Here is a 13,503-nt window from a genome sequence, read left to right as displayed (position 1 = left end):
GTTTGATCAACTTAGGTGAGTGTTTGGTTTATGCCACACCTTAGGCAAGCTATACTTGGACCCCACATGGCATACACACAAAAAGTATGGCAAGATTCCTTTAGGCTTGCCAACTTATGGCTTTCATTTTGATGAACTAACCTTAGACAAGCTTGGCAAAAATGTGTGGCAAGGTGTGGCAATGCTAGTCCTAGAACCAAACAGCCCCTTTGTACCTCACAAGCGTACGGCACCTCCAGAGCCAAAGCATTCAGCGCGCATGGTGCTCTCGACCGTCCTGCTCGCGGCAGGCATCACGCTGATGCTCGTTGTTCATATCCTCGTAGTCCTCTGGGTGCTGCGGCGGGGCATCACCGCCCGCGTCGCCGAGCACGTGGAGGAAGACGCAGGCCTTACTGCCGAAGAGCTCGGCGAGCTGCCGTGCCACGACTTCAAAGAAGGCGGCGCCGGCGAGTGCGCGGTGTGCCTGGAGGCGTTCATGGCTGGCGACCGTTGCATGGTGCTGCCGCGGTGCGAGCACGGGTTCCACGCCGAGTGCGTCGGCTCGTGGCTGCGCAAGAGCCGCCTGTGCCCCATCTGCCGCGCCGAGGTGGTCGGCGCGGTGGCCGCCGAGGTCGTCGTGGAGGTCGCTGCAGCCTGATGCCCGTTGTTGGGTAGTTGGATGCAGTGCTTGCAGATGTTTGGTAGGTTTCTCTTTTGTGCTGTGTAAATGAGTGGTAATACAGCGTTTCTACATTTGTGATGTACTCCCTCCGTAAACTAATATAAGACGTTTAGATCACTATTTTAATAATCTAAATGCAGTTTATAGAGGGAGTACTGTATATAGTAATCTTGTTGATTTAGATGCTCTTGGGAGGATTTCTGACTAAACATCGTGGCAAATCACGAGGCCACGCTCATGGCCTGTCTGTGCATAGTTTGGTGCTGTTCATGGACGGCACCGCTGAAGATTTCTCGTTTGATCTTGATGCTTATTTATTCAGAAATGCCTCGCAGATCGAACACTTTTTTTGATGGCAAACTATGTATCGCGCGCTTGGGCAAATCCTGAGAAAAAAAACTGAATATGTCTTTACTATAGTTTACAAGAACATCAAGACACGCTACTCCTCAGGACTCTCCCACCTTGCTACCGTACTGAACAAGGGGTTTACATTCCCTTTCAGTAGGCCGGCCGACGACCACACCAAACTCTCTAATCTTACTCTACGTAGCAACTGCTCGATCGACGGCCGTGCACCCTCGAAGTCGATGGCATTGTGTGCTTCCACAGCTCCCAAATTGGTAACACAAAGATGGTGTATAGTGTCGGAGTAAATGACCACGGGTAGTCTAACCGGCTCCCCCTGGCTCTTCAAAAACATCGGGCCGATTGGGCCCTCAAACATCCAAGATGAAGGGCCGCCTTCTCCTGGCCGGCTGTCCCAGTGGCCGGCTGCTGGAAGGCGGCAAGGCTCAACAAGCCCTCCCGAAGTAGAGCGACTCCTAGCAGGCGGCCACCAGAGTGGCAAACTCCTAGCAGGCGGCCTGACTTACACCCTCAAAGTTTGCACCCACATAACGACGATAAGACAGGGCGTGGCTACAGTGAAGCCTGCCACCCCCGAATCCTAGAGCGAGCGTGGCCACAGTGCGTCGTACCGGGCGACCATCCCTCGTCCGACGCAGCATTGTTGCCACGTTGACCGTGACGTCGCCCACGACAGGCTGTCAGTACGGCCCGCAGGCGGCGGGCCCCTCCCGCCAGAGAGCCACCAAAGGGCGGCCGGACCTGACCAGTCGGCACGGGGGGAGGCCGACTCCCAACAGCCGGCCTGCCCTTGCCCTAGAAGTTTGTGCACCATTAAGCAGATGAGACGGGGTAATGCTACAGTGAATGCTCGCCAGGCGGCGGTACTGTAGCCATGCTAACCCCGACAAAGCCATCGTCACCAAGAGCGAGGCTACAGTAACTAGCAGCCGACAAGGCCACCGGGCGGTGGTCCCAGCCTGTCGACCAAGAGGCCGGCAGCCAGCGGGACCCACCAGTCGGCGGGCCCCAGCGGTCGGCGGAGAAGCCGGCGACCATAGACACTGACGGACTGGACCCACATCCAGCTGGATTACCATTGTACCCTTGGGGGTAGGTCTATATAAACCCCCCCAGGGCACCCATGCAAAGGGTTGATCCATGAGAACTACACACACCCCATAGAGAGAAGAGGAGAGCTAGCCTTGCCCTTCTTCTTCATCTAGCCGAACAACTCAAGGAGCCTCTTGTAGCCACTTATTGATTTAGTGATCATGCGGAGACCCCGTAGAGCAGGACTAGGGGTGTTATCTCCTAGGAGAGCCCCGAACCTGGGTAAGATTCGCCGACGTGCATGTCTTTGCCTTATCCCGTTTCCAGACACCGACGATGTCTTACTGGCTCCCACAATGATTAGCCATCCATTGGCATATGTCGCACCTACCACCCGACATGTAGGTCCTTCCTGCTCATGTTGTTAGGTCCTTGTTTACTGCACATCCATGAAGCAAGAGAGTCATGTTGGGATGGCGTCCACTCCGTCCGACCCACACTGTCCTGGCGAACACACGTGTCAGTAGCAGATGGTTATCATTTCCTCCTCCTGATCGCAAAAGGGGTATCCGTCCTGGTGCGGTAGTCCTCTCCGTGCTAGATGATCCGAAGTCCAACATCTATCATGGAGAGCCAACCAAGTAAAGAATCTGCATTGCAAGGGAGCCCGCGACTTCCAGATGAGATCTGTCGTAGGTATCACTTCCCTACCCCAAAATCTAGCTGCACATGACGACCGTACCGAGAACTGCCCGTTGGCCCCCCAGGACCATGCAATCTCACCTGGCACATTCTCAGTTGGCTCCCAAGTGACAAATCTCTGCGAGAGCAAGAGGAACTCCTATAGTGCCTCCGGTCCAAGGTTCGGGCTAATATCCATCGCCCATGATCCATGCTCCATAGCCTGGCCGACCAGTTTGGATGATCTAATCCGTGGCGGGATCCTGCTATATAACGACGGAGCAAGTTCCTGGATCCGCATTCCATCTAACCATCGGTCCTCCCAGAATAGCGTCGTTAGGTTGCTATGGGTTGTACTCCTCGTGGCAGCTTGGTAAAGCACAGAAAAACTAACATCAAATTTGTAGCACGGTCCTATTTATTTTTCTTAAATGGGAAGAGACAATTGAGATTTAATGGGTGGTTGGATGGTTATACTTCTAGCCCACTGGGGACCAAATCGAATGTTTCATGCTTTGATGTTTTATTGTTGTGCATTATTATGGGGCACGGAATACGCTTCTTTGAAAGCAACACCACCATTTGGAGGCGAATCTTCGGTAGTCTAGATTGCTTTGTGATAGAGCGTGAATTCTTTCATAAACTTGTTTCTTCTTGATCTGCTTTGTAAGAGGACCTTCATCATCATGTATCGGTTTGACTGAGTGCTTTATTTATAAAGGGGGGCGGAAGCCTTTTTCGATAAAACAACACCACCGTCAACAGGGGAGAGAGGGCTGAAGTTTGTAAGCAAAAGTGAAACTCTTTGCAACTCAGGGCCAACATAACGGCCGCGGAGAACCACCCACATGTCACTAATAGAAACTAACATTGATCCCTCATTACTGACCGACCCAGGACCGTCATCATAGATGAGGGTCATCGCTAACGGGTCGTCTGAGGCGTTTCCGTCATGGAGCCCTAGAGGCTTAGTTAGGCAGATATCAATTAGGCTCAGTTAGGCGGATATCACGGATGCCTAAAATTAGGTTATTGTTTTCACAGACAGGTTGCTAGGTGGGCCGGTCAGTGATGTGTTGTTAATACTGACTAGCTTATTTTAGGACCGACATGTGTTGTCTTTGACGCTGCCCCTTAAATTTCGTCCACTCCATGTTTTCCTTTCAAAACCTTCCGACCACTCCGTATGTATCCGACACCACTCCCTCTCAGCCTTCACCAATCCCGACCGTCGACTGCCATGGGTCTCCTTCCTGTCTCCAACCCGTATTCCTTCCTCTTCTACCTCCCTCCCCCTCCCGGTGTTGATCCGTATCTTGGAGAGAGTCCAACACCGCAGTCAGCATCGTGCATCGCGTCGACGCATATAGTTCCTCGCCGTGCGTTGCGCATCCTGCCGTGAGAGCTAATAACTCCACACACGACCAATACCACATAGTGCCGCCATGCCTTCACTACCGTCGTGGACGCGGCCATTCTGTCGCATCGCCGATGGCATGGCGTATGCTCTGTACGGCCATTGACCGCGTCCCCACGCCATCGTGCGCGGTCGTAGAACCGGCATGTGCTTCCTAGTTCTTCCGGGTGGTCAACTGACAAAGCTTGTCACGTACTCCCTCCGTCGTACTTCCAACTTTGTTGGAGGATCAAATTATCTCAAAGTTTGATTGAGTTTGTGCAAAAATATATCAATATTTGTGAAACCAAATAGGTATATGATGAAAAATATATTTTATCATGAATCTAATGCCCCTACTTTAACGGCATAAATGTTGATGCATTATTGTATAAATACGGTCAAACATAAAGAAAAAATCGATTTTCAACAAAGTTGAAAGTACACTTTTTCAAAGACGGTGGGAATACTCCCTTGTATATACAACAAATTTAAAGTAGAGGGCAAGTATAGCAATGCCATCCAAGCAAGATAAGGCTCTGCACGGGCCGCCGATCAGGTCCAAGCGGGCAGCGCCAAAACAATTTTGAAGTAAGCCGGAAGCTGACAACACCGTTTATTCAAAGGCAGGCTTAAGTTCAGAGTTCGCCGGCGTTGTTGTCGGTGTCCTTTCCGCCTCCTATCCTATGGGCATTGCCGGAGGACGACGATGATATGTTTCGCCGCTACAACCAGGCGGGGTCCGTGAGGGGCGCGACGACGGCCTTGGTCTGGAGGTAGTTGCCGAGGCTGTAGGCGCCCTTCTCCCGCCCCACGCCGCTCATCTTGTACCAGCCGAAGGGGATGGCCGCGTCGAACACGTCGTAGCAGTTGACCCACACCGTCCCCACCCTCAGCGCCCGCGCCACCGCGTTGGCCGTGTCCAGGCTCCTCGTGAACACCCCCGCCGCCAGCCCGTACCGCGTCGCGTTCGCCCTCCTCACCACCTCCCCCACCTCCCTGCACACCAGAACCCCATCTCGCACCGTCAGTGAATGGTGGTCACAATGTTTAGGGAGTATTACTTAGCAGCTAGCTGACGGTACCTGAACTTGAGGATGGACTAGATGGGCCCGAATATCTCCTCCTGAGCGATCTTCATCTCATCCTGAGAGAACGAAACGGACGCAGAATTGATCAGCACTGAGAGTAGTGGGATGTGTATGGTGAGAAGCGGTACATACATCTGAAAAACGTTTGTTACCTCCACGTCTGCAAAGACCGTCGGCTGGATGTAGAAACCCCCGGGAAAAAGTCCAAAACAAACCTTCAATTTGTAGGTGAAAGCTAAATCAAACTCCCAACTCTCAATCCCTGGAATCAGCACACCAAACTCTCTAATCCCGGTCTATTTTAAACCTTGACAGAACATAGTCGAGATTTGCTGAATTGGGCCGGCCCAGTAGCGCAGTTGCTCGGGGACGCGCACTAATCTGGTTCTTCTTTTTTTTTTTTGAGAATTCTAATCTGGTTCTTCTTAGTTTCTTCCTTTTTTGCTTTCTTTTCATTTTTCATCTTTACACATGTCTAATTTTTCTCAGTACCCAATGTACATTTTAAACACACACATTAAATATTTTTGGATAAACTTTTGATATTTTCAAATACATCATGTACATTTATAAATTACATGTTTTCAAAACTTTTTGAATACATGGTAATATTTTTTCAACTACATGTTTTACATTTTCTTAATGACAATAAATTTTTTATAAAACTACACAACACTCTTTTACATGGTTCGACATTTTTAAACTTGCATACACTTTTTTCAAGGACATGCCACATATATTCTGTTAAGGTTATGACACATTTTTTTACATAACGCAAACATTTTTTTACATTGTAAACACATTCTTTTAAAAATGTCACAAACACAATTTTTGGAACTCGTGATCATTCTTGAAATGTTACATTTTTTGAATGAATAAAACATTTTTTTGAATCACACAAATATTATTATACATTGTATAAACATTTGGATTGGCCCATACATTTTTTAAAACTTGTGATCTTTTTGAGATGTCACAAAATATTTTCAGGTTTCAGAAAATGTTTATGTATCAAAATGTGTCCACACTTTTAAATTTGGTTCAGGTTGCAGAAAAAAATTTATGTTTCAAAAATTGTTTGCTCTTTAAATTTTTGCCCAGGTTTCAAAAAATGTTTATAAAGGTGTTCGCTTTTTCAAAGTTGTTGGTTTTTTAAAAGTATTCAAAATTCTCAAAAAGTTTTCGCACTTTATAAAATGTTCAAAGATTTCATAAATAAATACGTTTTCAATAATTGTTTGCCCCTAAAAGATGTTTTCAAAGTTCGACGTTTTGGTTTCTGATTAAATATTTCAGGCCTCTGACTATATCAGTCATAGTCGTCTGGTGTAGTGGCTACCAGGTCCCAAGTTCGACTCCACAACATGTTTCTTTGTTTTGGAATTATTACGTCCCCCATTAAGAGAAAGAAAGAAATAATTTTTACGTCGCGTGTTAAGGAAAAAAACTCACTTCATGTCTGGTGGACTCGCCAGTCGAATCCACTACCAACAATCCGAAACATTTTCTTTATGAAATAATTTACGAAATTCCAAAAACAGTATATAAAAAATGTGACACAATTTTGGAAATACAAAATATTTTTCATAGCATGTGAAAAACTGTTGGAATTCTAAATATTTTTTGATAAATGTGATTTTTTTAAAATCACGAACAGTTTTTTAAAATGCCAATAGAGTTGATTTTGTGTGAAACACGAAACTCCAAACAGTTTTTAAAAACACAAAACGAATTGAATTTGTGCAAAAAATAGAAAACAGAAACATTTTTAATTTTTGAACAATTTTAGAAATGTGTGAACATTTTTTAAACCTCACGAATTCTTGTTGTGTTATAGTGGGCCGGCCCAAATTCTAGTCCGCGAGAGTAGCTGGAATCCAGGCCGGGATTGTAGTCTTCCCAATGTGCCAAACAGGTCTAGGGTTCAAAATAGACCGGGATTACAAGTTCAGAGTGCCAATTTCCGGGATTCAAAGTTCAGGGTCTGATTTAGTTTCCGTCTACAACTTTAAGGTTTATTTTGGACTTTTTCCAAACCCCTGCTGCCTACCCTGTCGCCGCCGGTCACGAGGGTGGCGCCGCTGTCGACGCCCGACTTGACGTAGCCCAGGATCTTCTTGAACTGCTGGCCATCGATCTGATCCACCAAAAGAGACGGTTTCATCAGTGTCACGGATTAGGATCGACACGTACGGCTGAGATGCGTGCATCCCTGAACGTATGGGTGTGTACGTAACGTACCTGAGGTCCCTGCTCAACACCTTTCTTGAAGGGGTCGCCGACGACACGCCTCTGGGCGCGAGCCTTGGACTTCTCCACGAACTCGTCGTACACGCTCTCGTGCACGAACGTCCGAGACCCAGCGCAGCAGCATTGCCCCTGCCACGAGTTGGGACAGAGATTTCAGGGCCCTGGTGTACCAGCGTGCAACAACCGTTCGTACAATGCTTGAGATGGACAGAAGACCTGGTTGAAGAAGAGCGGCCGGTGCGCGAGCTCGACGGCCTGGTCGACATCGGCGTCGTCCATGACGATGAACGGAGACTTGCCGCCGAGCTCCAGCGTCACCGGCTTCAAGTTGCTCCTCGCCGCCAGTTCAAGAATAATCTTGCCCGTGCCAGTCGATCCGGTGAACGCGAGCTATAAGCAAAATGCTCTTTAAACACGAAGCCGTTCCAATCCAAGCTCAGGTAAAACAATCGGTCACCTTGTCGACGCCCATGTGGCTGCACAGCGCGGCGCCGGCCGTGGGGCCGAAGCCGGGGACGACGTTGAGGACGCCGTCCGGGAGGCCGGCCTCGTGGAGGAGGCTGGCGACGTAGAGCGCGGAGAGCGGCGTCTGCTCGGCGGTCTTGAGCACGACGGCGTTGCCGCAGGCGAGCGCCGGGCCGACCTTCCAGGCGAACATGAGCAGCGGGAAGTTCCAGGGGATGATCTGGCCGGCGACGCCGATGGGCTCGCGCAGCACCTGCACGTGGTGCGGGCCGTCGGCCGGCACCACCATGCCGTGGAACTTGTCCGCCCACCCGGCGTAGTACCGCATGCACCGCGTCGCCATCGGCACCTCCCCGCCGGCGGACTGCTCCAGCGGCTTCCCGCCGTCCCACGACTCCAGCGCCGCGATCTCGTCGTTGTGCCGCTCCATCAGGTCCGCGAACCGCAGCAGCACCCGGCACCGCTCCTGCATCCCCACACGCGTACCATCATTCCAAGACATGAGCTATCCTGCCTCTGTAGCTAAGGTACACCGGCCGTGAACAAACTCGTACGTAGGCGGTCATCCTCGGCCAGGGACCCTCGTCGTAGGCCCTGCGGGCGGCGGCGACGGCGCGCTCGATGTCCTCGGCGTCCCCCTCGGCCACGCGGGCGATGACCTCGCCGGTGCGGGGGTCCACCGTCGGGAACGTCCTCCCTGGAGAAAAACGGTGCAAATTTTGGTGCGCTACGGGGAGGCAGCATGTCTTTGTGGTGACCCGGTGCAGTTCATGCGATTCGAGTCATGCATGTACGTACCAGATGCTGCATCGACGAAGTTGCCGTTGATGAGGAGCTGCGTGTACTTGACCTCCACGGGGGGTTTGATCGGCTGCTCGTCGGCGGCGGCTGCCGGTGCGGTGCTGAACCTGTCAACTGCTCCTAGCAACAAGCGCCGTGCATTGTCTGTAGGCACACAAGTATTCAGATCAGAAAGTTACTCCATGAAGTTACTCAAGTATTCAGATCCGAAAATTAACAAGTGTGCTAGTGAATCTTTTTTACTCCGTACTCTACAGAAATTATTCAGGTGTTCTAGAAAGTTAACGTACGCATCGGTGAATCATTTTCTTTTAACTGTCACACGAGTACACTTCAGAATAAGCAACACCGTGCATGTGCACGCATCATCGGGCAACTTGCTTGTCTGTTGACGCACGGTGGGGGTGTGATCTTCTCAGGGGAGATGCATCACATCATGGCACCGGAGTTGGAAACAAACAAAACGGGGAAAACGTACTGCGCGCGGCCCAACAACTTTTGGCTCATCCTAGTTTTTCGATAAGGATTGAACAGAGAGACGGGAAACCTCATCTCCAGCCCCACTTTGGGAGGAAAGCTCCAGCAAACTTTGGTGTCATCGGTGACTTCATTGGTCATACCAAAAGAACCACACAAAACAGTGACCCCAATCATGAGAAAGAGAAATAGAGAAGAGGTAATAGCACCAGGAGTCCCAGAACTTGTTTTGGATGTGATGATTTGGTCCCAAACTTGCAAAAGGCAACTATTGAGTCACACAACTTGCAGCCAATGTGCAATTTTGGTCCTACCCAATCAGACGACGACAAGTGGAGCCAAGTCAGCACAGTCCACTCCACCTGGTCAGCACCGTACTTTTTGCAATTACCCCCCTGGACTTAGCACAAATAAACCCGCACAACACCACCTGAGTTTGACTGCATGGTATATTCCTGGAATATCCTGCTCCACTCACTCACCTTTGTGCTAAGGAGGAAATAATTTGTCCTTGGCGTTTCCGATATTTGCATGATCCACCATCATGCATGCAGTGAGCGTAGCCAACTAGTCATGCAGTTCATTGCAAATCTCGACCCTCAGATAAAAAAAGTAAACACATACATGGATTCCCTCTATTTTCGGAGGACAAGATGTTCTGGAGACACATTTTTATTGATTCGCGCTATTTACAGAACAAAATCGCTCCAGTTTGCATGCAGCCTGCGCAAAACCACCGAAGCGCAGCAGCCTACCGATGCTAGCTAGCTATACATGCTGCCGGCCGCAGAATTACTACGCGGCCTTGGGCGGAACCACGATGGGGCTCCGCACGATGTGGTCGTCGAAGACCCACTTCAGGTTGCCCTCGGCGCCGGCGACGCTCGGCAGTCCCGCCCACCGCACCGTCACCGTGAAGCTCTGCTTCTCCTTGGCCTCCGCGAACCGCAGCATCGGCGGCTGCACAGTCACCGACACGTCTTTGGGCATGTCCACCACGGCGGTGTACACCGAGTTCGGCTTCCCGACGTTGGTCACCGTGCGGTTGACTGTGATCGGCTGGGCCAACAGGTTGACGATGAGGGACGGGTAGTTCAGCTCTGCCTCGGTGGTGGCCTTGAGGCTGGCGCAGGTGACCGGGCGGTGGGCGATCTCGGTGACGCCCTCGTCGCCGATGCCGAGGCCGCAGAGGTAGGGGAGGTAGTCGTCGGCGTGGAGGCCGTAGACTAGGCCGGGTCAAAGGCGGGCGCGGGGTTGACGTAGCCCGCGCCCATGGCGTAGAAGGTGGCGAGGCGGTACTGCTCGTCCTTGAGGGGCACGCCGGTGCGGTCCACTGCGTCCGACGTCGTCATGATGGAGGATTTGATCGCCGCCGGTGACCAGTCCGGGTGCAGGCTCTTGATGAGTGCGGCGATGCCGTTCAGGTGCGGCGTCGACATGGACGTGCCAGACTCCACGAAGAAAGAGAGGCCGACGCCCCCGTCGGAGAACTCCGTGTGCGACTCGCTCGGCGCCCACGCCGCGAGTATGTTCATGCCGGGCCCCGTGATGTCCGGCTTCAGGATGCCCGGGCTGGCCTTGCTCGGACCTCGGGACGAGAAGAAAGTAACGGCCGGCGCCGGCAGCGCGCCCATGACTGTGCCCTTGAACGCGATGCTCGCCGTCGGGTTGGCCGTGGAGTTGATGTAGGCCGCGATCTTGGTCCCGGCATCGCAGCTCAGGTGCGAGGCAGGGAGGACATGTGGGTCAGCGAAGGTGGTGTACCCCCTCGGCTGCTCTGTTCATCACGATCATGCCCACGCCGCCGTACGCGGACACGGTCTGGCCAGCCTCGATGCGGCCGTTCAGGCCTCTGCTCTCGCAGAGCACCACCTTGTCGCTCACCTCGGCTCCGCGCAGCACGCTGCAATCGCGGCTTGTGTCGGAGCCGTCGGCGGCGGGGTACATAAGCGGAAGCGGCTTTGCGGCGGAGTTGTTGCCTGGCTGGAACAGGGACTCGCCGTCGAACTCCTCGCCGTTTCCGAGCCTCACGGTGGTGCGTATGGCGTGGTCCATGGTGCCGGCCGCGACGGTGAGCATCCAAGGCGCCCCGTTGCCGACGGAGCCCGGGTCCGGACCCGCATTCCCCGCCGCGCAGCTGACGAAGATGCCGCGCTCCATGGCCTGGAACGCCGCGATGGCGATGGGGTCGTACAGCCTGAGGCAGCCCTCTGTGGTCCGCAGCGCCTCGGCCTCCTCCTCCGTGAGCCGCGCGGCGAAGCCGGTGAACACGTGGTTGTAGGAGTAAATGATGCGCGGGCCGTGGTCCTCGGCGCCGCCGCCCGCCTCGGGCTCCGATTCGAGCGCGGCCGTCCGCGGGAGGAAGGAGCGGTGCCACTCCTCGACGGAGTCGACGGGGCCGCCCCTCGGGGCGAGGTGCAGGATGTAGTTCTTCCTCGCCCGCAGGTACGACACGCCGAGCAGAGGCTGCAGGGAGAGGAGGAGGCGATGACCCACCGGGACTCCGCGGCGGCAATGGCGGCGACGCAGTTAAACTCAGGTGGTGTAGTGCGGGTTTATTTGTGCTAAGGCCAGGGGGGTAATTGAAAAATGTGCTGCGCTGACCGGCTCTGCTGACTAGGCTCCACTTGTCGTCGTCTGATTGGCTCGGACTAAATTTGCACATTGGATGCAAGTTGTGGGACTCAATAGTTGGCTTTTGTAAGTTTTGAACCAGATCGTCACATCTAGGACAAGTTGTGAGACTCCTGGTGCTATTACCTCAATAGAGAACGCCAAGGAACTTTATGAGCCAAAATGTGCAGAGATCGTCATGTGCAACAACACAGTGACCCCAATCATGCATCTTCGCTCAAAGATGAACCAATCGATTCCGAGGCACAAACGAAACACAAAAAAGTCCTAACGCATCCGAGAATGCAGTGCTCTTGACGATTAGCCAGTGATGATCGAATGTCGTGACCACTCTAACGACAGAGGACAGTGCCAGCCACGTTATGGTTCAAGCATGTCTAGTTGATTCAGTATCATGGAAAGTGAAGATCAAGCACCACCAACGGAGAAACAGAAGTCAAGACCTAAAGCAAGGCGGTGCAGAAATCCAAGATCCAAGCATGAGGCTGTGGTCACCTGCTCCGAGAAGAGAATCGGCGGGAGGCTTCGCGAGGAGGCCGCGGCGCGAGAGGAAGGAGGAAGCGGCCCTCCTTGCGGCCATGGCTAACCCTGTCACAGCAAGTGATCTACTGCACGAGAAGTGATGAGCAATGGAGGAGCAGTATATATTCTCCTTGCACTCTTGAGGCTAGTGGCAGTGGCCAGTGGGAGGGTATAATGGAGATCTCCTTGCACGGTTGCACTTCTTGTGGGCATGTTCAAGAAGCAAGTGCACAAGTGCTCTTGCGCTTGTACTGCAGGCTTGGTGTGAGCGACTGATTGCAGTTGCTGCCTGGAGCAACAGACAAGGGAGGAGGTGAGAGCAAAAAACGCAACACCAACTATATATGTTATTTTTTAACTCCAAGCTTAGGGCAACTCCAACATGTAGGACGTGTTTGGTTGCCTGCAGCCATTGGACCAGGCTGTATGAGGAAAACGAGCCAGGCTGACCAGGGCCTGATTGCAGAAAAACAGTGCAAAAAACGAAGTAGTCATGTTGTTTGGTTGCCTGCATGGTCGTTGGTGTTGCCTCACAGCATGCACGATCGCACGTTTGGTAGCGACGGCTTCCCTTATGCATTGTGAGAAGAGCATGCAATCTGGCACGAAAAAGGAGAGAATCTTTCTCATATCGTGGCTCATGTGAGCCTGCATGAGTGGAAACTGTCAATTCGACCATTCCTCCTCAGCATGCCCCTGAAGTGCTTTAAACATCATGCGATGCAGGCGATTGTTCGAGTCAAGTAACCAAACACCATGCAAATTAAAAGATTCCATCCATATGCAGTCTACCAACCACCATGCAGACAACCAAACACGCCCCTAACAAAGTCATCCAGTGCAGAGCTCGCTCCATGCCCAACCGCCAGCATAGGAGAGAAGTTTCAGTTTTTCCTCCGTGCGTCGCGGCCTGGTTTTGAAACCGCGTGTCCTCCCATGCACCACCGGCAACGGGCAGCACACCATTAATGCCATGCCCGAGCCCTTGCATTCCCGTCGTGGCCTAATGGATGGTCGCCATGCCAAATCATCTCCTAGCAGGCCGGAAGAAGCTGCATGAGCACATGAGAGGCATGCGCGTAGGTCGACGCATCGTTTCACACCGGGAGATGCGCCCTATG

General features: G+C 52.3%; 1 protein-coding gene and 1 pseudogene across 1 annotated transcript; one reads left to right on the top strand and one right to left on the bottom strand.

Annotated features, from left to right (window-relative positions):
* The first annotated feature begins 259 nt into the window (after positions 1–259).
* LOC119323072 (RING-H2 finger protein ATL60-like) lies at positions 260–640 on the top strand. The gene has a single exon (XM_037596649.1). It carries the CDS (start codon positions 260–262, stop codon positions 638–640), a length of 381 nt encoding a protein of 126 aa, XP_037452546.1.
* Positions 641–4,624: 3,984 nt separating this feature from the next.
* Positions 4,625–12,667, bottom strand: LOC119326371 (annotated as a pseudogene).
* Between the last annotated feature and the right edge of the window lie 836 nt (positions 12,668–13,503).

The sequence above is a fragment of the Triticum dicoccoides genome, chromosome 6B, assembly GCF_002162155.2.
Source record: "Triticum dicoccoides isolate Atlit2015 ecotype Zavitan chromosome 6B, WEW_v2.0, whole genome shotgun sequence".
NCBI classification, from domain to species: domain Eukaryota; kingdom Viridiplantae; phylum Streptophyta; class Magnoliopsida; order Poales; family Poaceae; genus Triticum; species Triticum dicoccoides.
Note: the sequence above shows the minus strand (reverse complement) of the source record. Positions and strands in the feature narration are given on the sequence as shown.

What these genes read in the sequence shown, in the direction of transcription:
- LOC119323072 (XM_037596649.1), top strand. Translation starts at nt 260, where the DNA reads ATGGTGCTCTCGACCGTCCTGCTCGCGGCAGGCATCACGCTGATGCTC.